General features: G+C 40.7%; 2 protein-coding genes across 3 annotated transcripts; both read left to right on the top strand.

Annotated features, from left to right (window-relative positions):
• Nucleotides 1-204: 204 nt before the first annotated feature.
• Nucleotides 205-9922, top strand: atp6v0a2a (ATPase H+ transporting V0 subunit a2a). Of its 2 annotated transcripts, none has more exons than XM_068706056.1 (20): nucleotides 205-850; nucleotides 1346-1424; nucleotides 1521-1618; nucleotides 2019-2156; nucleotides 2543-2640; nucleotides 2746-2872; nucleotides 3809-3891; nucleotides 3979-4072; nucleotides 4146-4358; nucleotides 5126-5276; nucleotides 5385-5524; nucleotides 5628-5785; nucleotides 5897-5987; nucleotides 6062-6180; nucleotides 7187-7397; nucleotides 7489-7608; nucleotides 7694-7816; nucleotides 8278-8395; nucleotides 8495-8666; nucleotides 8902-9922. In XM_068706056.1, exons 1-20 carry the CDS (start codon nucleotides 740-742, stop codon nucleotides 9002-9004), a joined length of 2547 nt encoding a protein of 848 aa, XP_068562157.1. In that variant the 5' UTR covers nucleotides 205-739; the 3' UTR covers nucleotides 9005-9922. The 2 variants fall into 2 exon arrangements, with proteins under 2 accessions (XP_068562157.1, XP_068562158.1); XM_068706057.1 differs by having other exon boundaries at nucleotides 2564-2640.
• An 828-nt stretch (nucleotides 9923-10750) lies between these two features.
• Nucleotides 10751-22402, top strand: osbp2a (oxysterol binding protein 2a). The gene is made up of 14 exons (XM_068706058.1): nucleotides 10751-11222; nucleotides 12114-12319; nucleotides 15828-16078; nucleotides 16204-16372; nucleotides 17038-17158; nucleotides 17261-17327; nucleotides 17430-17567; nucleotides 17667-17912; nucleotides 18074-18194; nucleotides 18386-18489; nucleotides 18696-18791; nucleotides 19255-19439; nucleotides 19573-19793; nucleotides 20278-22402. Exons 1-14 carry the CDS (start codon nucleotides 11056-11058, stop codon nucleotides 20418-20420), a joined length of 2235 nt encoding a protein of 744 aa, XP_068562159.1. The 5' UTR covers nucleotides 10751-11055; the 3' UTR covers nucleotides 20421-22402.
• Nucleotides 22403-23167: the final 765 nt, after the last annotated feature.

Raw genomic sequence — 23167 nt, forward strand, 5'->3', positions numbered from 1 at the left:
CTGAAGATTAAGTGTCTACAGAGTACAAATTAACGTCAAACAAACATTTTTCGACAGATATCGTATAAATTGTTTTTCTCCTCTCTAGCTGTCAGATAAAACCTCTTTCACGCGTGTCATTTTGTGATTCAAGAATCAACGATTATTACGGAGGATGCGACACTATCTGGCAACCCGGAGACGCAATCTGTCAATTGCCGGCGCGACGTAGTGAGAATAAAGGCCGTAGCCTATTTCTGACTGTCTTTTTATAACGTGTGATGCTACCTTCAGCCCCACTTGTCTACATGGAGGGTTGAAGGATTTATTTTATAGTTCGCCTGTTGCTCGTTTCTTTGCGGCCCCGCGTTGCGTCGTCGCCGTGTGGTTTTATTGCGTCGTAATGTCAGGTGTTCAAGGTAAAGAGCCCACAGAATGACTCGATGTACAATTTGCATGAGGGACGTTTCTGTCTTTGTTTTCATATTGTTTATTGTATAGAATATTAGACGGGCATTTTGGACGGAGACAAAGCGGAGCGACACCCGGACCCAGAATGAGGGAAATGCCCCTTCATTATTAATAGACAATAACTAATCCTCGACGGGATGTTGATTGGTTAACGGGTTTAAAGCCACGCACCGACTCGTCGCATTGTGTGATGTCCTACATTCGCTCGTAGTCGACGGCTCGTTGTCCGGCGTCAGAAGGCTACAGACCGGTTAACAGGCGGCGGAGGAGATCTGTCTGGCTGATAAAGATGGTGTTTCGGAGTGAGGAGATGTGTTTGGCGCAATTGTTTCTGCAGTCCGGCTCTGAATATGACTGCATCAGTGAGCTCGGGGAGCTGGGGCTGGTCGAGTTTCGAGATGTAAGTAGAAATGATGCACAAACACTCTTTTTTTTATTTTTTTTAAATTTAGCCTATCTATTCTCCCACCGGTTTAAAAGTATGTGGGCTTATGTATTATCTGTATTGTTTTAATAGAGAATAAATTAATTCTACCTTACATGTGCTTTTCTCTCTGGGTGCATGCTTGAGGGATGGGGGTGAATGTTGGAACGGCCTCCTATAAATATACCCAAATGTTCTTCGACTTTATCCATCCAGCTGAATGTCTGCATTATGACCGACTTTCCATGTTAAACGTGTACAATGGTTTAAAGTCAAATTGCTCCACATTTGCACTTGACTTGGGGAGAGTATTATTACAGTATTTAAAGTATGATGAACAAGAATTAACAATACTAAAACTGGACTAAAACTTTGTAAAGATGCCATGTTGAACCTTGTTATTGCACATGCACGGACTGATGCAGTATAGCTTGCAGCTCACCTGACCTGTGATGCTTCCTCTGGTTTCAGCTCAACCCAAGTGTCAGCTCATTCCAGCGGCGCTTCGTCAGCGAAATCAAGAGATGTGATGAGATGGAGAGGATTCTGGGTAAGAGAGCACCTGGGGTGGTTCATGTGGGTGTAGCCTTATTGAGCACACATATATCATCAGGGGATGTAAGCAACTTTTTTTATTTGTGGACAGGCTACCTGCTGAGGGAGATTCAAAAGACTAATATAGCCGTTCCAGAGGAGGATGAGAGCCCGCTTGCTCCTCCCCCCAGACAAGTCCTTGAGATCACGGTGAGTGTCTTCAGCCACATTTTACTGTAAAAGTACCCTCTTTGTACACTTTTCATCGTGCATATATACTGTATCATCTTGCTTCCGCTCTGATTCTTGCATGTTTTTATAACTGCACCCATCCAATTTTTTTTTATCTGATATTCTAAAATTGTGTTTTTTAAACATTATATATTTTACTTTTTTGTGTCTGGCTAATGTAACAATGCAGGTTTTGTTTTAATAGTTCAAACCCCCCATCAATCAATCTTTATCTACAGTGATAATATATATATTTTTTTACTGTCTTCTGATGCCGGTCACATTTACTGTTGCTTCTCGTCTGCCTAAGTTAACTGAAGAAGTCAACTTGCTGCTGAATGCAGGCTTAAGCTGGTGTTCAATGTGTGGTGACGTGCAGGAGCAGCTTCAGAGGCTGGAGATGGAGCTCAGCGAGGTGGCCCGAAACAAAGAGAAGCTGCAGAGGAACCTCCTGGAGCTCACCGAGTACACACACATGCTGAAGATCACACGGACCTTCATACACAGCCGCTCCAGAGTAAGTCTCCAACCGTCTCTCACGTACCGCTTTTGTTCCAGTCCCACTCTGTGTGCATCTCAAGGCAATATGCTTCCTCTCACCAGCAGTGCGTTGTTTTCTTCCCACGGATGTGTTTTGTTTGCCGGCGTCACAGAAGTGAAGCTAGAGCCGACTTTAATTAAAGACACGGTCTCAGTGCAGCCATTACAAGCAGCCCCTGACTCACCCAGGCTGCTGTGTTAAAAAGGAATACAGCAAAGAGCAACAATGGTGTCTATGTGAGACAGGCCTTTGTGAGAATAAACAGCACTTTCCAGTGTGTGAACACCACATAGGCTTTGTCTTAATAATCCTTATGAGCAGTTAATGTAAGCTGAATGAAACATGTTCCCTTTTATAATTAGCATGAGGCTCTTGGTCCCCAGTATGAAGAGTTCCCCACGATGGAGACGGACACGGTGACGGGGTGCACTGGTATGCAAAGACTCGGAGCCAAGCTGGGGTGAGCTACAATACGTGTCATTTACATCCACACGACAGGACGGCATAATGTGTTCTACCATTAAGAAATGAACTTTAAACCTAATCTGATCTCCTCTGGCTGTAGGTTTGTTTCTGGTCTCATCCAGCGGGTGAAGGTGGAGGCCTTTGAGCGCATGTTGTGGAGAGTGTGTAAGGGTTACACCATCCTCAGCTACGCAGAGGTGGACGAGAACCTCGCTGATCTCGACACTGTGAGTAAAATTGCGTACTTCAGGATTGATTTCGAGAAAGATAGTGTAACATTTGTCATAATCGATCAACAATTGCTGTTTATTATTTAACCCTTGAAAATCTGTTTCTTCTATCAGCTTCTTGCTCTGAGCAACGGGCTTACATGAACACACTTATTTGCAAAAGATAGAACTCTTTTGGTTATTTCACACGGGAGATTTCTGCATTTGTGTGTTTGTCCTCGCTTTTCTCACTGGTTTGCTGTTGGCAAGGCTCAGTTGGAAAAAGGTGAAGTCACGTATTTACTTGAGTATTTACAATCAGTTTAGAGACATTTGAATCAAAATGTGATGATAGGTGATAGGTGTGGGGTTGCTGGCTTTTTGTGCTAATGCTGCTAATGTAAATCTGATCAAACCACAATTATATATTTGGGTTATGTTTGAAGAGCCGGTGAAGCACCGATGCTTACAAATCTCCTCAATCTTATTAACAAAGAGCAATGGGGAACATATAGATATAAATAGATATCATTTGCCAACTGTTGTAGCTATAATGTAGCTATAATGTAGCTATAGCTAATTAAAGTTGAGGCTAAAATGAAAAGAAAAACTAGCTGTTCCCTGCTCTTCACAGCTGATGTCTGAATTCAGCCAAAGATCATTTGTGAGTTACTGTAAAAGAAACGTTATATAGTTATAAATATTGAAAGTTGCAAGGAAATAGAGAAATAATTGAGAGTTTTAATGTTTCTTAAGGGCTTTTGCTTAAAACTCCACGACCAGGACTTAGCTGGCATGTCAATAGAATTATGCTGCGCTAATGATAACATAAGCGATACACCCTACTTGTGTACCAGCAAAAAGAAAAGGTATTGTGGTCGGGATTCATGTAAAAGTCATTTTTCTTTATGACTTTTTGTGAAGTGATAACTTTCCTGATCTGTGTTGTTTCAGGGTGAGATCAGCAAAAATGTAGTGTTTCTAATCTCTTTCTGGGGAGACCAGATCGGACAGAAAGTACAAAAAATCTGTGATTGGTAAGAATACCATCATCACATGACTCATGAGTTTAAATTCCCGCTGTATTCTTTATCAGAGCACATGTCCGTCTCTGTTGTCCTCAGTTACCACTGCCATCTTTACCCGCACCCTGACAACGATGAGGAGCGGGCAGATGTGTTGGACAGCTTGAGGACTCGCATCCAAGACCTTAACAATGTAAGACCGATAAAGACATTTAACATGCTTGCACGTTCTCACCGAGTTTGTAGTAATTGCTGTGTTCCTCCAGGTGCTGCACCGCACTGAGGACTACCTGAGGCAGGTTCTGCAGAAGGCCTCGGAGTCAGCCTTTACCTGGGTTGTGCAGGTGAAAAAGATGAAGGCAATCTACCACATCCTGAACCTCTGCAGCTTCGACGTCACCAACAAGTGTCTGATTGCTGAGGTGTGGTGTCCCGTCAGTGACCTGGCAAACCTGCGGGGAGCGCTAGAAGAGGGCTCGGTGAGGAAAAAGAATAACTAGGGCTGACTATTTTTTGGGGGGTGACAGAAAACCGCCACTATACTTGACACAACTGAAAATAACGCTTGCTTAAAATGTAAAAGAAAACATTTTCTTTGACATCTTGAACTTATTTTCTTACATTTGATTTGACGCTCCAAAGCTTACCACAAAGCATTGATATTGCAGCCGATCAGGTTAGATTTTTTTTGGAGGCCAAAATACTGTTTGCGATTAATATTTGACTAATTGCATAGCTTTAATAGTTAATTAGATTTAGGGATCGTTATAAGAATCAGTGTTGGCCTCTTAATGGAATTGACACTGCTTATCAGCTGTTAAGCACTCAAATTGTATCACCAAGAGGCATTTTTAAGTATTTCCCATTAATACTGGCATTAGGCTTTTTGGATGACTCCCTCTTCTGAACCACTCCATCTGTCATGTGTTTTTTTTGTTCCGTTATTGGCTGTATCATTTGTTGTTGTTGTAGTGTAGTGTTTATTGTAATTTGCTGTACAGTATGTGTTGGCAATTCGTACTGCTGCATATTTGATTTTTCTCAGATAAAATGTCTCACCCAGAATGTACGAGAGAAAAACTTTCTGGTCAAAGAATCACTAAAACCTGTGAATATTTGACAAGAGACAGGAGTGAGCAAAGGGAGCTCCAAACATCATCAATGTGTCTTTTTCTGTGAATATATAACGCTGGTTACTCATTTCAGAATCGTCCTTTACATTTTTTTGTCTTTATTTTTTGAACAGAGAAAAGGTGATGCCACTGTACCGTCCTTTGTGAACCGCATCCCAAGCACTGACACTCCGCCCACCTTGTTAAGAACCAACAAGTTCACTTCTGGCTTTCAGAGCATTGTGGAGGCCTATGGGGTGGGGGACTATCGTGAGGTAAGCCCAGGTAAGAACTCCCACTGTGTCATACAAAGAATAAACTATAAAGTGTATTTTTGTTTGCTTTGGAGAAGGTCAGAGTGAGTACATTGAAGCTGTTGTCTCTCATTGGCAGCTCCCTACACCATCATCACATTCCCCTTTCTGTTTGCTGTGATGTTTGGCGACCTCGGCCACGGGATGGTAATGAGTCTCTTCGCCTTGTGGATGGTGCTGACGGAAAAAAAGCAGAAGAAGAAACGGTCTGATAATGAGGTAGGAATGAGTTGTTCCCTTTGATTGTTCCACTCATCCATAATGCAGAGACTTATGATTGTAAAATACTTTTGGCTGATAGTTGTGTGTCTGTTGATCTCAGATATGGGCGACGTTCTTCAGCGGTCGTTACATCATCCTGATGATGGGGCTTTTCTCCATCTACACCGGGCTGATTTACAATGACTGTTTCTCCAAGTCTCTCAATATATTTGGCTCTGGCTGGAGCGTCAAGGCCATGTTTACAAATCAGCAGTGGACGTGAGTTAGCAGTAAAATACTCTCACAAACATTTTTATATTTATTTTGTCTGTACATATGTGTTTTAATGATTTTTTCTTGAATTAATACATTTCTTTTTTTACATGGCAGCAATAAAACCCTCCAAACAAATGCTTTGCTCACGTTAGACCCCAACATCAGCGGTGTTTTCAGTGGACCGTACCCATTTGGCATCGATCCTGTGAGTAAATGCACTCAGACATTACTGTCAGAATGTAATTGACTCATTTTCACTGAGATGCTTTTTAATATCAGATATGGAACATGGCGGTGAACCGGCTGTCCTTCCTCAACTCCTACAAGATGAAGATGTCAGTTATTATCGGGGTAATCCACATGAGCTTTGGAGTGGTGCTGAGTGTCTTCAATCACCTGTGAGTGGCTCGAGATATAAGTCCCTGGCAGCAACCTTACATCACTTTTATTAATGTACATCCATCGGTGTCAATTAGCATGTTAACATGTATGTATATATGTGTATGTATATATATATATATATATATATATATATATATATGAGTTGTATCAGTATTCTGTGCTTTGTGATTGACTGATAGGTATCTTTATTAAAGTGCCAGCATCTTCTAAAATAGCATTACAACTGTCACTACTCTTGTTTTTATATTTGAATGACTAGACATGCTAACTAACTAACTAACCAGCATCGATTGAGTCACGGAAAAAATATGAATAATATTATCAGCATTATACTTGTTTTCCAAAGAAGTCTGATGCAGCAACCACAGCGGGAAGTAATATCTTAAGATGATATGTGAAATTTCTGTATTTTCAGTTGTTCAGTTGGTACACATTCGATTACTCCCAATTAGTTATGAGCGTTACCTCTTGCGTACAAAATGAACCATCTTTTAGTCGGTGGTTGGCATGACATGTAACCCCAGTTATTCATATTTTAGGATTTTTTTCAAGAAAACTCTGATAGTCAATGAGTGGGTACCGGACTATGTGTACTTTTTCATATTTCCATAGTACTTTCCAAGAAACTATTAAAAGTTACAGTTAATCAGCTAATCATAAATGTCTTTCATCTATCTGTAATATAAAACAATAATGTCCCCCACGAAGAAGGAAAAAAATAGAAGTAATAAATAACAATAATACATAGATATTAGTAAATTAAATGAAATAATAAATATAGCATACTGTTGAGTGAAAATAAAATAGTTGTGATATTAATAGTAAACTATAAAGGCATATAGTATAGTAGGCCTCAGGTAAAGAGGACCATAGGGAAGGAACACCATTTTTGTATTAATGCTTAAAAACAATGTATTGTTTTGATAGGCATTCAGGGGTCCAATCATTAAAGCCACTCTCTCATCACTTTCTTTATTCCCATACTTTGTTCTCTCCCTTCAGGCACTTCCGACAGAAATTTAATGTCTATCTGCTATTTCTTCCTGAGCTGCTCTTCCTACTCTGTCTCTTTGGCTACCTGGTCTTCATGATTCTCTACAAGTGGTTGGCATTCGGTGTACGAGACTCCAGCGCGGCTCCCAGCATCCTGATCCACTTCATTAACATGTTTGTCATGCAGGGGAAAGATATCACTCCTCTCTACCCAGGACAGGTACGTGTTTGACGACGTTATCTGAAACACGATCCGCTCTGGATGCATTTTGATCCTCGTTAACACATTTTCTGCTGACTTGATTCCACAGACTGGGCTGCAAGTTTTCTTAATCGTGATAGCTATACTGTCAGTACCTGTGATGCTGCTAGGAAAACCTCTTTACTTGTACTGGCTGTACCGTGGAGGCAAAGGCCTGCGCAGACGCAGAGTATGTGAGATCAGCCATATTTCAAATATATTTTATATGTTTTTGGTCATTTGTCAATAAGATCAACGCTGTTGTGTCACCTCAGGGTTATGAGAGAGTGAGGCGTGTGAGTGAGGACGACAACTCCACAGCACCGTCATATGAAGATGATGATGATGAAGAGGAGGGACTTGATGAAATGCCAAGCAGAGAAGCTCTTCCCAAAGAGGTCAGAGATCCACCAGTACCTGAATGACCTGACATTAAACCAGTCCGTCTGTGATTCATGTCTACATTTTGCCATTTGTCTGAATGGTACTTAGGACTTGTGTTTGCGAGATGCGCTGTATTTGCACATTAGAATATACTAATATTTACTGCTTTGCATGGCTGCATTTACTGAGTAGTGGTTGTGGTCATTGTATTGTTGCCGTGTATGTGCTGATTTTTGTCATGTCGCTGGTTTTGCAACAACTTGCTAATAAGACTGCAGTTGGAAACATACAGAAATGTGTGCTAATATGTGCCGCGCTTATAAATAAGTAAATAAAATGTAAGAGAGAAATTAGGCTCAGAAAATAATTTCTGAGTTATTTTATTATCATTACCCATTATCATTGTCAGAATGCTGTATTAAATCAGTATGAATAAAGTGTAATATCTAATATATTTTTTTGACCTTTTTTGCAGTTTGACTTTGGGGATGTGCTCCTGTACCAGGCCATTCACACCATAGAGTACTGCCTGGGCTGCATCTCCAACACTGCGTCATACCTGCGTCTCTGGGCTCTCAGCTTGGCTCACGCCCGTAAGTGCAGGCACAACGACTACTTTGCATTTCTGCACCTTAGATATGAATTCATTTTTGTGTGTCTTTGTGCATCCTTATGTTTGTATTGCTTTTCAGAGCTGTCAGAGGTGTTGTGGGGCATGGTGATGCGCCTGGGTCTGAGGATCACCACCAGAGTGGGGGTGGTGTTTTTAGTCCCTGTGTTCGGCCTCTTCGCCGTGCTCACCGTGTCCATCCTGCTAGTCATGGAAGGCCTATCGGCGTTCCTGCACGCTCTCCGACTCCACTGGTGAGTCTCATTGTACCTGACGATCTGAATGATCACATCACTCTTTAGTTCAGGAGTATGATAATAATACTGAGATATGAGACTTGGCATTGGATTGGATTGTAACCAGATGATTATTTTGTCGATGAATTGATAAATTATTTGGCTCTGCTTTATTCAATTTCCTGTTTGCATTCACCTTCTTTATCATTAATTAAAGAGCCTCTAATCGCTCACTTGAACACTTGATTTTCAGGGTGGAGTTTCAGAACAAATTCTACCACGGGACCGGTGTCAAGTTTGTGCCCTTCCACTTCTCCCTCCTGCCCTCGGTTTTTGAACAAGATGGCTTGCTTTAAAAAAAAACAAATGGACTCTGAGGTGTTGCATATGAGTGGAAGCAGACTTTAGAATTGGGAAGGGTGCCGGAAGCTGGAACAATTCACACTGTGATGACGACAACAAACCTTGAAGACAATGGACTGAAACTCCCTCTTGTAGCAACGTTTTTCACCATGATGATTTTTAAAATGTTAGCGGCTGTGCTGACTGCCTTACTACTGTACCCAGCAAACCTCTGAATAAACAGAGCTTTGAATATCCTCTTCTACTAATACTTTAATTGTGTAGGTGGGATATCACTCAAAACTACTTGCCACACCAGTTGGGTGAGTTTAAACATTTTATTTGCATTGTGCTGTGTAAACTGGCTTTGTATTAATTACACCATGGTATTTAAAATAAACAGTTATACAGTGCAATGTAAAGGTCCAACATGATCAAAGACCATATCAAGCATCCTGATGTAGTGCCATAGAGATTTATTTCTGATGATATGGGGATGCATTTGGGTCTTTTAAAATCCCCCTCCACACGGTGAGAGAAAACCTGTCGGCATCAAAATCCCAAGAAAAATAAAAACTTTCAACCCTTTTTTGTGAGGCATATAGTCACAAAGCACTTTGCAAAATGATTGTACAATGAAAAGTTTTCACTCATGACTGTGATGATGCCAAATGAAATAATCTTCAACTGTTAGCTGTTTGCTTATTTAATTATTATTGCATTTATTTAAGCATAACCTCCCCTGTAATCAATAGAAAAATGTGAAATACTCCAGAAAAAGTCAAGAAGCCCTCGGCCTTTCTTTGATGATACTGCTTGTTGCGTTTGTTAATGATAATTAATAATGGTATTTATTTAAATTATTGTCTGTATAAGAGTCTAATATTTTACCATTTTGATGTGTTCAATAAAGGTTTCAAGAAATGCAAGCAAGTAAAGCATTCATGTTCTGTGCGTTTTTCCCCTCCCTCATCATAATAATCATCGGTCCATCACTCTTAACTTACGCTGCTAGAATGTGAATTCTCAATGTTCCAGAGTTCTGGGAAAAACCTTAAAATATCCACATATATTTCTTTTAAATGTGAAATGTAAGGCATCTTTGGAGGTGCCCTCTGGTGGCTTTAACCTCACAGTGCAACAAGAAGCAACGTACTGTATAATGAACGCCCCTGTGAAAGAATTTGATTCTGATTTCAATCTAAAACTTGACTTTAGTTACAAACGTGTGTGTTGAATCTAAGAATATCTGACCATAATGATTATAGTTTAATCTATGAATCACGATGTCTTTGAAAATTTGGAATTAAATCTTTTGAAATCTGACTTTTCAAACTGTTTCAATTGGTAAAATCGATCTCTTAGTTGCTTTTTTTTCTCAGATGTCTGAAAGGTCTAAATTAAAAAAAAAATGCAAATCTTAAATTTTTTGTTTTTACGAATTTTAATTTAAAAAAATTGTCATGGTCTATTGTTGACATGAATATCAAACCCTTTTTCTGAGGCAATATTCATCCTCCAACTCTCCTCTCCTGCAAGGATGTAGGAAACAGCAGTGAATGTCATGTGTGCACACACACACACACACACACACACACACACACACACACACACACACACACACAGACCTGCACCCATATGCTACAATCCTGTAATAAGGACGTCATCATGATCTCTCTCTCTCTCTCTCTCTCTCTCTCTCTCTCTCTCTCTCTCTCTCTCACTCTCTCTCACTCTCTCTCTCTCTCTCTCTCTCTCTCTCACATCTACAGGCTTTACTATTACACGCAGTCAAATTGCAGGCTCAACCGTTATATAATTTCATGTAATAATGTGTCTGTTATCAGATTCTAGCTGAAGCCACGTAGATATTCTTCAAACTATCTCAGGACACTGACACAGCTTCACCAAACAGCTGCAAGCTAACAGTAGCTTTAGCAGAGGACACAGTGCAGTGCAGCGAGCTAACAGCTGTACAGCTGTTGACAGGCGGCTACCACACCGACACGGCACCGACTCTCCGTGCATCCCTGCAGAGGGTAACGTAACCGGCCGAGAGGAGCAAATGAACGAGTTGGTGAGGAGCTTGCCCTCCCCGACTCTCCCGGGGCTCCAGCTGCCGTGCTTGAACACCGGTAACCACAAAGGCTGGCTCTATAAATGGACCAACTACCTGAAGGGTTACCAGCGGCGGTGGTTCGTCCTCAGTAACGGCCTGCTGTCCTACTACAGGTAACGATTGTTGTATAACTATAAAATATAACTTTAATATAGCCGGACTCAATATGACACTCCGTAGTACACTAGTATTATACAAAAGTTTAGAATCATAATTAAATGATGTGTTGCAAATGGGATTTAAAAATGCAAAATATAACTTTTTAACGACCGAGGAGGGATTGCTCTGAATGATGCCAGTTAAGCAACCACAAAGGTTTTAGCCATAAGATGAAAAAATGCCGATTTATGAGTTGTGAATAATAAGTATGTTAATTGAACAGCTAACCTACAGTGTCCTTCGGTATCCTAACCTATTTAATGTGGATTTCATCCAAGATTAAAACGTTACCAAGCTATATAGCGTTAAATTATATGTAGGTAACAAAGATGACAAAGAAACAAACTACATACTGTAACCTATATAGCGTAATGACAATGATAAATACTAGAGGGAGAGGAGACAACAAAATAAAGGAGGAGAATAGTGACTCATCTGTTCTGTATATTACTATACATTTTAGATATGGCTGTTATCCCATGTACAAAATGTATGATTTAGAAATAACGTGTGTTTTGTATGTTAGATGTCATATAAACCATAACAGAATGCTAAACTACCTTGTAAAAGCTGTCACTATAATAATATATGGAATCTTGGAAAGGGAAAGGGACCATAATCACGTACGACTAAAGATCAACGTGTTAAGCTACAGTACATATTGTCTAAAGCCTCTGGAGAAATGTAGGCTACACTTTGTCCAAAGCATGACAGCAGAGAAAAGTCTTCACAGACTTATTGGGATGCTCTGCTATTTCAACAGTGAACTACTTTGAAATCTAACAAAAACTGAGCTGCCCCATTTTGCTCATCTTTTCTCCGACTCTTTTGTTTGTTTCCCTCAGGACTCAGGCAGAGATGGCGCACACCTGCCGGGGCACCATTCCCTTGGCCACAGCACACATCGAGGTGGGTGACACCTGTCACCTGGTGTTAACCAGTGGAGGCCGAAGCTACCATCTGAAGGCCACCTCTGAGGGAGAGTGTCAGCGATGGGTGTCAGCCCTGCAGCAAGCGAGGGCCAATTCCACTCTGCTGATGCACCACTCAGGTTAGATTGGTATCTTATATTCTGTGTAGTACGACCCATATGAGTGTCAGTGTTCATTTTGGGTGTCCAGTTCCACTAATGTGTGGTGAATGTTCACACACAGTACTGTCGGGATGCAAAGAAATTATAATGTGACTTCTAAAAATCGACAGCCCTTTGATGCAGGCAAACTAGCCTGTGTCTTTTTTTGTTAATAGAATTGTTGTTAATTTTAAGAACTCGCAGAATGTCCCAAATATGTACTTGTATACTAAACATGGTTCACCCTTGAAAGTCCAACGTAGACAAACAAATTTAGCTTTTACCTGAATGCACGCTCATGCAACCAAGACCCAGTTACCTAAATGCATATTTTATTTATTTATTATGTAAACAACAAGCCACAAGAGGGCAGTGTTGTTCCATGTGTTCACAGTCAGCTGGGGCACCGTTAACCTTCTTATATAAAGTCTATGGTGTTAACGCAATATTTGCATTTAATCATGTCATTTTAATTTACTTTGCCTTATAATATCCACTTTTTACCTCAGGACACTATCACACAATATGATATGATATATTTGTATAGACATCTGGCTGTTATTTGTTAAAAAGAGAAAAAAAAGGAGCACCAGTATGTACAGTGGATTTTTTCCTCTCTCTTTCTCTCCTTCTCTTCTGCACAAATGTGCACAAACGCACATGCAGCTGCCACCTCCCTCCCATCCCGTCTCCTTTCTCCCTCCTTGTCTCCTTCAGTATGACGACAGTGAGAGCTGAATGAAATGACCTTCCTTTAGACTCCACCTCCCGTTCTGGTTGCAGGAGGGGTAAAAAGAGAGAGGGTGTGAGGATTTTCATTGAAAATATTTTTCACCATGCACTGTGGACAATAGAGAGACACGAGTGTAGCCTTTTCAATGAGAGTCACCTTGTAAGTAACCTTTTAATTATTTTACTGAGAGCAGAATACAAATTAGGATAGAAGCTATGAGCTTGCACGCTTGCTTGCATGTGTGGGTTTGTAACTGATGCAGTGAGTGTCTGTTTATGGAGTTCATTAAGTTGGGCTGCATTTTGTTTAAATGTCTGTGTAAATAAGCCAATTGCATTTCTCACAGGACAGAATTTTCCCTAAAGTTGACAAAATGACACCGTAATTTTCAAAGTCACTGCAGAACAACAGAGCAGTATTTAATTTAATTTATTGGTCTCTTTCAAATGTGTGATTTTTCTCCGGATTATTACTGTAAATACAGCTGCTATCTGATTCATTCCTAAGGGGAGTGTTCCTTTAAGCACCCTTTACTGCTGAGTAAAAGCTTTGCACCTGCAAGATACAAATCAATGTTTTATGTTTGTCTGCCCACATTAGCATACGGAAACCATGACTGACGTGTGAGGTGTTAATGCTGTATCTACTATTGTTTAACAATGGACTGTGCCTCATTGGGAGTGATTACAGCCAAAATACTAAGCCATATTTATGGAGCAGAGCCCTATTAAAAGATCTTACAAAGCCTAACTTTCTCCCTGAGGTTTTCCACAATTCAAAAATGTTGTTTTACAGTGCTGTTACTGTTTCGTCTTGATTGTTTTGAACTATTAATTTCATTATAGATTTCAAATCTGACCACGGCCGTGCATGTGAATATCCTGCTAATCTATTCTTGAACAAACATTGTCTGACTGCTTGTGTTTTTATGCATGTGTAAGCACACACAAAGATCCTTGAGATGTGTGAGTGAGCCTTTGGTTATGGACTGAGTGGCAATAACAGCAGGGCAAATTAATTGGCTGGAAGTGGATTAGAACAGCCGTAATTAAGTGGATATTGCCAAAGTGATCTGGCACCTCACGTGTAAAAGCTATGACATAACCACTACACGAGTACCATTTTTATAATAGGTACAAGGTAGATATACAATTCAAACCTCTCTAACAACCATTTACTCCCGGGGTGAACGTTTAACAAATATCAGTGTGAATTCAAATAACTGCTTTGAGGGGGAAACAGTGTAGCTCAGGTTGTGCTCCAGCAGGTTTTCAGCATATTACAGTCAGACTTTGATTGCTTCATCTATATTGCAGAAGCTTACAGTGCATCCTCTGATTTCTAACGCCAATTCTCTCTTCCTACACTGTGTCCATATTGGCACTCCATCTATCACCTGTGGGTGTGTTTTCATGATTCAATGATGAGTCACCAATTTGTCTCAGTGTCCTGCGTGAGAAATAACCCATTAGTATACAGAGCAGACCAGTAAGCCTCTCCCCTACATGTATCTTATTATTCCATGGATGGGTTTCATGGCTGTAAGAAGAGGTGCACTTCCAGATTCTTTGCTGACTTCTATATATGGGTCATGAAACCATTACAGATGCCTGAAGGAGAAAGTCCCCTCCTCCTGAGACTTTGTAATTCCAGGTTGCTCTGATTTATTTTATTTCTTTTCCCCCTCTAATAGAGTAGTAGTAGTTTGTCTCCTGGCTTTGGTAATCACTCGCAATGCAGACTCTGGCCTAGATTCACTCAACGTGCTCGGGAGTTTTTTAGATTACACACACAATCTGTTTCTTTGAGCAGAGAAGACATGTTTTGACCTAGAAAAGTTCCATTTCCATACGACTGAGGCAGTCATTTGCATATTAAAGATGGATTTATTTGTGTTGACATTTATAACTGACTAGAGCATGAATCCAGCAATTATCTAAATTTGTACTAATGATAGTAGAACTTTTTAGGTGTCTCAAATCTTTTAAACAATGTATTTTTTCACTGCTTTAATAGACCACAGCTTGCTCTTTTACCCTCTCCAACCCACATACTCTTTATCAGGTCCATTATTACATGCGCTACTCAAAGACTCAGCATGTCTTTAAAGGTCTTTTTAAAATCCCAAGGTCTAGTACCGAATGTCTCATTGCATCTACAGTTTCTCTTTGATGTCACTGCAGCCACAAAAAGGTACATCATAGTGATTTAGCTTCAATAACCAAGTGGACCAAGTAGATATAATACAAATCTAAATTATAAGCTCTGCTTCTGAAATCTCTGAGACTGGCTCAGCTCATGCCAAAGAGGGATGGTAGAGAGAGAGAGAGAGAGAGAGAGAGAGAGAGAGAGATAGGGGAGGGAAGGGGTAGTGCGTCATCGTTTGTTCTCCCTTTTCTGCTAAAAATAGCCTAGCCTCCTGATTGCAAGGGCCTATGTTTCCAGGGCAACGGTGTTCATTCACAGCTTTCCCATCTTGTAGAGGGGAGGTGTGTGTGTGTGTGTGTGTGTGGGGGGGGGGGGGGGGGGATTAGGGTGTGAAGTGTTATTATCCTCCTCCATCCGTTCCCCACAAACATTAAGTATTAAAATAGATTTTCCAGATGTCTAATGAGACATGCACTGTTTACAGTGTACAAACATACCACCATGAACACCCAATCTTTTCAGACGTAATAACCTCTGACAATATCATCTTTGGTAAAGTATGTAATTTGTGCACTGCCTTTCTTTTTCCTTTGTCTTTGTGTGAAGATGACTCAGGAGATGAAGGCCCCGTACCTCAGGAGGACCGAGCCCTAACCCAAGGGGTGCTCAAGACTCTGGCCAGCAAGCTAGATGACCTGAGCACCTGTAATGAGCTGATAGGAAAGCACGGCGCCGCCCTCCAGCGCTCCCTCAGCGAACTCGAGGAACTGCGCGGATCCACTGACGGCACAGACAGAGTGAAAGCTGTTAACGAGCGAGCCACCCTTTTCCGCATCACCTCCAATGCTATGATCAATGTGAGTTTTGCTTGATGCTATAGCCAGTAAACCGGAGACTGATCGGTTGTCCCTTTTTAATGAGGGGATGCAGCTTGGAGGGCTCCGTCTGCTTCTTTTGACGTGTGTTTGTGTTCACACCTCAGGCTTGTCGTGATTTTCTGGACGTAGCAGAATCTCACAGCCGAAGGTGGCAAAAGACCCTGCAGTATGAGCGAGAGCAGCGTCACCATCTGGAGGAGACCATCGAACAGTTAGCCAAACAGCACAACAGTTTAGAGAGAGCTTGGAGGGAGAACCCCACATCATATACAGGTGAGATGCCTCACTCTCTTTAGTGTGAGAGGCAAAGTATAGTCTCACAGAATAAGAATATGCCCCTCTTCTGGCCAGTAGTAAAGATGCATATCTATCACATAAATGGGGCTAAGTCAGACTTATCATATCTTCATTTTTTGTGTATTTATTTATATGGGAAGTAAAAAGAAATGTCAAATATTTAAACTCCCAGTACAGTGAAAAGTGTTTTTGTTTTTTGATCAGATTGTCATATATATCTTATTAAATGTCTTCCAATTAGTGTGGTTGAGGGTCTTCTTGTGACAACTGCTTCTCTTTGTCTGCACTAAGTTATGTACGTTACATTACATAACTAAAACGATTGCAACTTAGTTGTAATCAATTCAGCATCTACTGTAAATCACAGTTACAAAGGTCAATACTGACTTAGTTGTCACTAATATTTTTTTTGTTTTCATGGCAACATAAAGCAACTCGCAGAGCTATAAATATGTCAAATCACCTTGCATCCCTTGCAAACAAGTATGAACTGATAATTAAGTTTTTTACTATTTACTATTATGTATTATAGTATGGTGTCCCTTTTATTTGGCCACCCCTTGTAAAGCAGCACTGTAATATGCTGCTGATACATGTATATTTAAAACATTCAGATAACTGTCCTGTGTTTGTTGCCGTAGGTGTGGAGCGGTCTCAGGAGGGGGACGCGAGTGATGACAATGACGAGGCAGAGTTCTTCGATGCGATGGAGGACTCCCCTGCATTCATAACCGTGACCGCTAGTGGCAACATACAGCACAAGTGAGACATCTCGATACAAACTAATCTCAGAGCTGTGTTCTCGTTCAGCTAACGAGCACCGTTACTTTGAACTGTATTTTAAATGATGTTGCTTTCTCTCAGGCGTTCGGGGAGTAATCAGAGTATGATGAGCGGAGGAATGTCCAATGACTGGACTCACAATGAGAATGTAGGTCCCAAGCATGATCAGTTGTCTCACTAGTTGTTTCTAAACACACCCATATGCACTTAAATAAAAAATGTATTCAAAATGTTATCATATTTTTTTCAGGACACCTCAGGCACGAACCACATGCAGCTACGAAGAACAAGACGCAGTCGTATTCCTGACAAGCCAAATTACTCCCTTAACCTGTGGAGCATCATGAAGAACTGTATTGGCAAAGACTTGTCCAAGATACCCATGCCTGTAAATGAAAAAAAACATACAGTACAAATTGGTTGTCATATACTTTTTGAATTCGTGTGACTTACAAGAAAACCTTTTTCTGTCTGTGTGTGATTGCAGGTAAACTTCAACGAGCCGTTGTCGATGCTGCAGCGTCTGACGGAGGATCTGGAGTACAGCGAGCTTCTGGACCGGGCCTCTCGCTGTCACTCCTCTCTGGAGCAGATGTGCCTGGTGGCTGCCTTTTCGGTCTCCTCCTACTCCACCACAGTGCATCGCACAGCCAAGCCCTTCAACCCTCTGCTGGGGGAGACTTACGAGCTGGACCGACTGGAGGAGTATGGTTATCGCTCCATCTCTGAGCAGGTGAGACAAACATTTATCCTTGCAGGTATATTTTACACACACACACACACACACACACACACACACACACACACACACACACACACGCAGATAAATTCATCCCGTAGTGAAGGACGTCTGTATTGCCTCTGCTCACACCAGCTGATACCATTCGCCATCAGGTCAGTCATCACCCACCAGCTGCTGCCCACCATGTGACGTCACAGCGAGGATGGACCCTGTGGCAGCATATCGCTATTGATAGCAAGTTTCGTGGGAAATATATTTCTGTCTTGCCATTAGGTAAGAAACAAGTGAAGTGATGCGTTAATGCCGACAATCAGTATAATAAATACCTCTACACATATGACCTGTAAATACACACAGCGTATTTGTGAGAACACAAATAATCAACCGTATTCAAGTAATGTAAAACTGTGATTTTTTTTGTTCACCATTTTGATGTTTGTGTGTCTTCCTTCTTTTCACTGTAGGAAATATTCACCTGCAGTTCCACTCAAGCGGAAACCACTACGTGTGGAGCAAAGTGACTTCAACGGTGCACAACATTATTGTGGGGAAACTTTGGATTGATCAGGTGTGCTCCTCTTTAACTGTCAAAACCACAACCTGTCTTGAGTGAAATGTGAAAAACGTATAGAATAGAACTAAGAACTAGAGACCTTCTAATAACGTGTGTGGGTTTGTGTGCGTGTGCATGTTGCTGAGGAAAGTCATTTGGGTCATCATACACTTTTAAGTCACATCTGTTTTTCTTGTTTTCCTGTCTGTTGCTGTTGGCAGTCTGGGGACATTGATATTGTTAACAACACCACCAAGGACACCTGCCGTCTCAAATTCTCCCCCTACAGCTACTTCTCCAGAGATGTCCCACGTAAAGTAAGTCTGTTGTACTGTCCATTCTGAAGAGAGTCGTTTCAGATGTTGGAAACCGACAGCTAGCATATTTGTTGATCGTCTTCATTCAGATTGCATTGCATTTACACAGTTTTACACTGCAGCTACACAAGCCAGTGTCAAGAAACACTGTTAGCGTAATATTGGTTCTCAATATGTTTAACCAATCTTGTATCCTCCATGCTCGGTGCTTAGCAGTGTATAATCTTTAAGAGATATCTTATTCCTGGAAAATTAACCTAACAGTTTATATCATCTCTTCTGTTTGATATAGTCTAATATGCACAATTGCTACATGATTCAAACACCCTCAAAATCTAAAGCCCAAATTAGAATTTAAAAATGAAGTAAAGCAGTACCCAGCTGTGAATATGTCAGTGCCTTGCAGTCGGAGCCTGCATGTAACTGATCTGTTCCCGTGTGTCATCTTCTCTGGTGTCTCTAGGTGACGGGAGTGATAGAGGACAGAGAGGGCACGGCCCATTACATTCTGTCAGGAACCTGGGATGACAAGATGGAGAGTGCCAAAATAGTGGACAGCAGCCAAGGATGCGGAGGCTCTGAAGGCAAACAAAAGACAGTTTATCAGACTCTTCAACCCAAACTGTTGTGGAAAAAATACCCTCTCCCGTATGTTTATCTTATCGAACACATTTCTAACTTGAAGATTGAATGTGTCTGATATGACACCTTGAAACACCTTCACCTCTTTGAGATCTTTCCTCTTTTTCTTTGTCTTTCTCGTTTATCTTTCACTCTTCAGAGATAATGCAGAGAACATGCACTTTTTCTCCTCCTTGGCTCTGACTCTCAACGAGCCAGAAGAGGGTATTGCGCCCACCGACAGCCGTCTGCGGCCAGACCAGCGGCTAATGGAGGCGGGTGTGTGGGATGAAGCAAACACTCAGAAGCAGCGTCTGGAGGAGTGTCAGAGGCTGGAGAGGAAAAAAAGGGAGGCGCAAGCCAATCAGGCCCTAGAGGAAGGTGAGAACAAGGAAACCCACAAGAACAAGGAGGATTAAAGTCGACTTTTTGTTACTTCAGTTGAATGTTTTAGCCTCACCGTGCAGAATGGTGTATGTGCAGTTTGGTACATCGGAAATCTATAGTTTTAAAAGATTATCTTACAAGAAGGATTTTGTGCCAAAAACTAAATTTGCATCTGACAAGAATAGAGGTTGCTGATCTTCATCGATCATTTTTACTGTAGACTTGAACTGTAAACTGTTGTTTCCCGAAGTGGAACAGTCAAAAGCTAAGCTGCACCTTTTAACTGCAAGATTACAGTTTCAGTGGGTATATATCTGAAATCCAGTAATTTGGATTTAGCTTTCCCCTGACAGAGTTCTGACTGTTTTCCTTAAAGAGTACAATAGTTAGAGAGAAAGGAGATATTAAGACTGTGATATTATAGAAAATGGTATACATTCGAGCCATGCCTTAAGAAAACATGCCGCTGTGTCTTCAGGGCAAGACACCGAGGGTTACCAGCCACTGTGGTTTGAAAAGAGGGCAGATGATACAACAGGAGAAAGTACCTACGTCTACCGGGGCGGCTACTGGGAGGCCAAAGAAAGACAGGACTGGAGCCAATGCCCTGAGATCTTCTAGGACAAAAGTTCCCTTTACACCGTGCATCAGACAGACTGAGAGGTTCCTCCTAATGTGAGGATACGCTGTGACATATGAACAGTGTGTGTGTGTGCGTGCGTGCGTGCGTGTGTGTGTGTGCGTGTGTGCGGAACTGAATGATATATGCTTTACATATGCTTTACAGAGAAAGGATTTCTGCACCAAGACACATATTTCCATTGTGTACGGGGATAACTTGGGGGAAAGGAGGGCCGTGGAAGTTTTGGTACAAGCACTGAATGTTCTCTTCAAAGTGGGAACAGCATGTTCCTCATGCTGTGCTCTGACAGAGACACCAGGCTTTTAAAGGACTGTAGCAGGACTACGCATTCCTCTGCGCTTAAAGGCTTTTTCATAGCAGAACTTCATTTATTGATCCCCCTAATTTCTGGGATTTTTTTTTATTATATTGCCCAAACTGTATCTTGAAGGATTTACAGGCATTGTCCAGTCTGACTGGCAGCTATAGCACTGGGACATGAAAACCAAAGTAGATGTCATTCTCTTTGGATGGACAACTGACTGAACACTACACCATGCTGTTTTATAGACAACTGCTACTTCTACAAGATCTTGAAATTGTTTGCATTAAAGGGACACTCCACTATTTACTAGTATGAAGATTACTACACAGCCTGTGAAAACGGTTGTGAAGGGTTTTCACAGGCTCTACTCTCTGCTGGAGTTTGAAAAGTTAACCAAGCTGGGAGGGTCTAACTAAAAACACCATTGATTTGTATTATGGGAAATGTAGGATCCAGCATTTTTGGAGCTTCACTATTAGTAAGGACTAAAAGTGAGGATGTCTTGATCTCTGCTGTATCTATTTTGACTGCTGTCTTTTAAATGTGTCTCTCACAAGTCCCCAAACTTAATGGAACAGTAAATCACTGGAGTACCACTTCAAATATCTCAAGACTGAAGACCCACTGAAGTACAAGTCTGCTTAGCCTGGGGGATATATACTTCAGCAAGGAATTCTGTTGGTGCTCAATGGTAGGTTTAGCCTTAATTATGTAATGAAGCACTAAGTCACTAACCACAACCAATCTCTGAGATTCTGTACAGATTATAGCAATCCGGCAAGCTATGTATACGTCAGGGTAATTTTTATTTTGTTCCAGTTTTATTCAAATGATCAGGGCTCATCATCTTGATAAGTAGCAACAAACGTGTTTCCCCTTATTTGGATATGCCAGCAATAATATAATTGCACACAATGTCACTTGAGAAGAAAATACTTTTTGCAGCACAAAAAGTACGTTTTTCTCCATTAGCTGAATGATAGTTATGTAAAGAAATCAGATTTATACACATCAGTCAAGGACCAGAAACACAATTAAAGAAGATTACATATGCTGGTGTTTTGTGTGTACATTGGTAGTACATTTACATACAATCACAAATATTAACTGGCCTATTTATAGTTTTCAGCTTGTTGTGTATTATAATAGGGCATGAGGCACATGTATCATTGCCTGGTTGCTTTTGGCCTGTATATAGCAAGAATATAATAGAACTAGAATTGCCTAATGTATAATCACTGTATGGAAATTTTGTTTCACTTTACTTGAACATTCACATTGTGGGCACTGCTTAAACTCTGTCTGTGTGTACATAAGCTTAAATGGAGTTGAGATTGTATACCTGTTATTGAGAGGTTAGGGAAATTCTGAATACGATATATAATATTGATGATGCAAATAAGGTGTTGTTTGAATAAAGCACAATGTTATGTTTTCCTGCAGGTAATGATACATGCTACATAATCTCAAAGGTTTCCATGGCATCATATAGCTATGCATGGTTTTAGAGTGCTTAAGCACTTCTGTAGTGGAAAGCCTCTTCACCCAGCTAGTAGTTTGTGGACACTTACTGAAACATGATGTGAACTCACCTTTTGTGCCCAAATGAGCCCATAAATGTTATATTTTTGAGCTCAAATAAAAACGTAAATCTGACACCTGCTGTTGTTTACTGTCAAACCAATGTTGTTCATGTCGTTTAACTCACAAGGGACAGATGACACAGAAGACGTCCAGAGAAGCCTGTCATGATGCCCTGAGGCAAACAATATATTTATCTTGGGACCACTGCTGTCATGAATGCAAAATAAACAACAACCAGAAAACAGAAATGTCTCAGCTGACAATAAATAAATAATATGAAATGCTAATTCAGTTTTAAGACTTGCTAAAGGAAATGTGGATATCTAAACCTTCCAAAAACTTTAACTCATCATTGCTCTCTAATACATTACAGGTTCTATTCCAGAACTATATATTAACAACATAATAATATTTGTGGTACCTTTGAAACTCCTCAAAGTTCATAACAAAGTCAAAAGCATAACAAACAGAAAACAGGCTTTAAGAGATGATGCAAAGAACAAGACAGGTTTGGTTCATCTGGGCCTTTGTATTATCTTTTGTTTGATTCATTTATTTTCCTTTATGGCAAAGTTGAGCTAAGAAAAAGTCAACTTTCTGCATTTATCTGTGGTATATGTGATGATTTAGACTTGAACTCAACTGTCACATAACCCACATCACAATGTTTATGGTGGATGTTTCAGTTACGTTTGCTATGCACCCTGATATAGCATGGTTAACAAACCCCTCATTTAGAAAGTAAAAGTATGACTTGTAAATATATATTGATTAAAGACTGTGCAGGACCACTGAGTTGAATGTGGTGGTGATATTGCACTGATGTCTCCGATTTAA

Source organism: Cebidichthys violaceus, unplaced genomic scaffold (assembly GCF_023349555.1).
Source record: "Cebidichthys violaceus isolate CVI_PGR_0920_01 unplaced genomic scaffold, fCebVio1.0.p SCAF_12, whole genome shotgun sequence".
NCBI lineage: Eukaryota > Metazoa > Chordata > Actinopteri > Perciformes > Stichaeidae > Cebidichthys > Cebidichthys violaceus.

Bases quoted from the DNA above. Each gene is read 5' to 3' on its own strand.
- atp6v0a2a (XM_068706056.1), top strand. From the start codon at position 740: ATGGTGTTTCGGAGTGAGGAGATGTGTTTGGCGCAATTGTTTCTGCAG. The intron at 3,892-3,978 runs GTAAGAATACCA...TGTTGTCCTCAG, and splicing joins GTACAAAAAATCTGTGATTG to TTACCACTGCCATCTTTACC. The intron at 8,667-8,901 runs GTGAGTCTCATT...CTTGATTTTCAG, and splicing joins CACGCTCTCCGACTCCACTG to GGTGGAGTTTCAGAACAAAT.
- osbp2a (XM_068706058.1), top strand. From the start codon at position 11,056: ATGAACGAGTTGGTGAGGAGCTTGCCCTCCCCGACTCTCCCGGGGCTC. The intron at 11,223-12,113 runs GTAACGATTGTT...TGTTTCCCTCAG, and splicing joins GGCCTGCTGTCCTACTACAG to GACTCAGGCAGAGATGGCGC. The intron at 17,913-18,073 runs GTGAGACAAACA...ATTCGCCATCAG, and splicing joins ATCGCTCCATCTCTGAGCAG to GTCAGTCATCACCCACCAGC.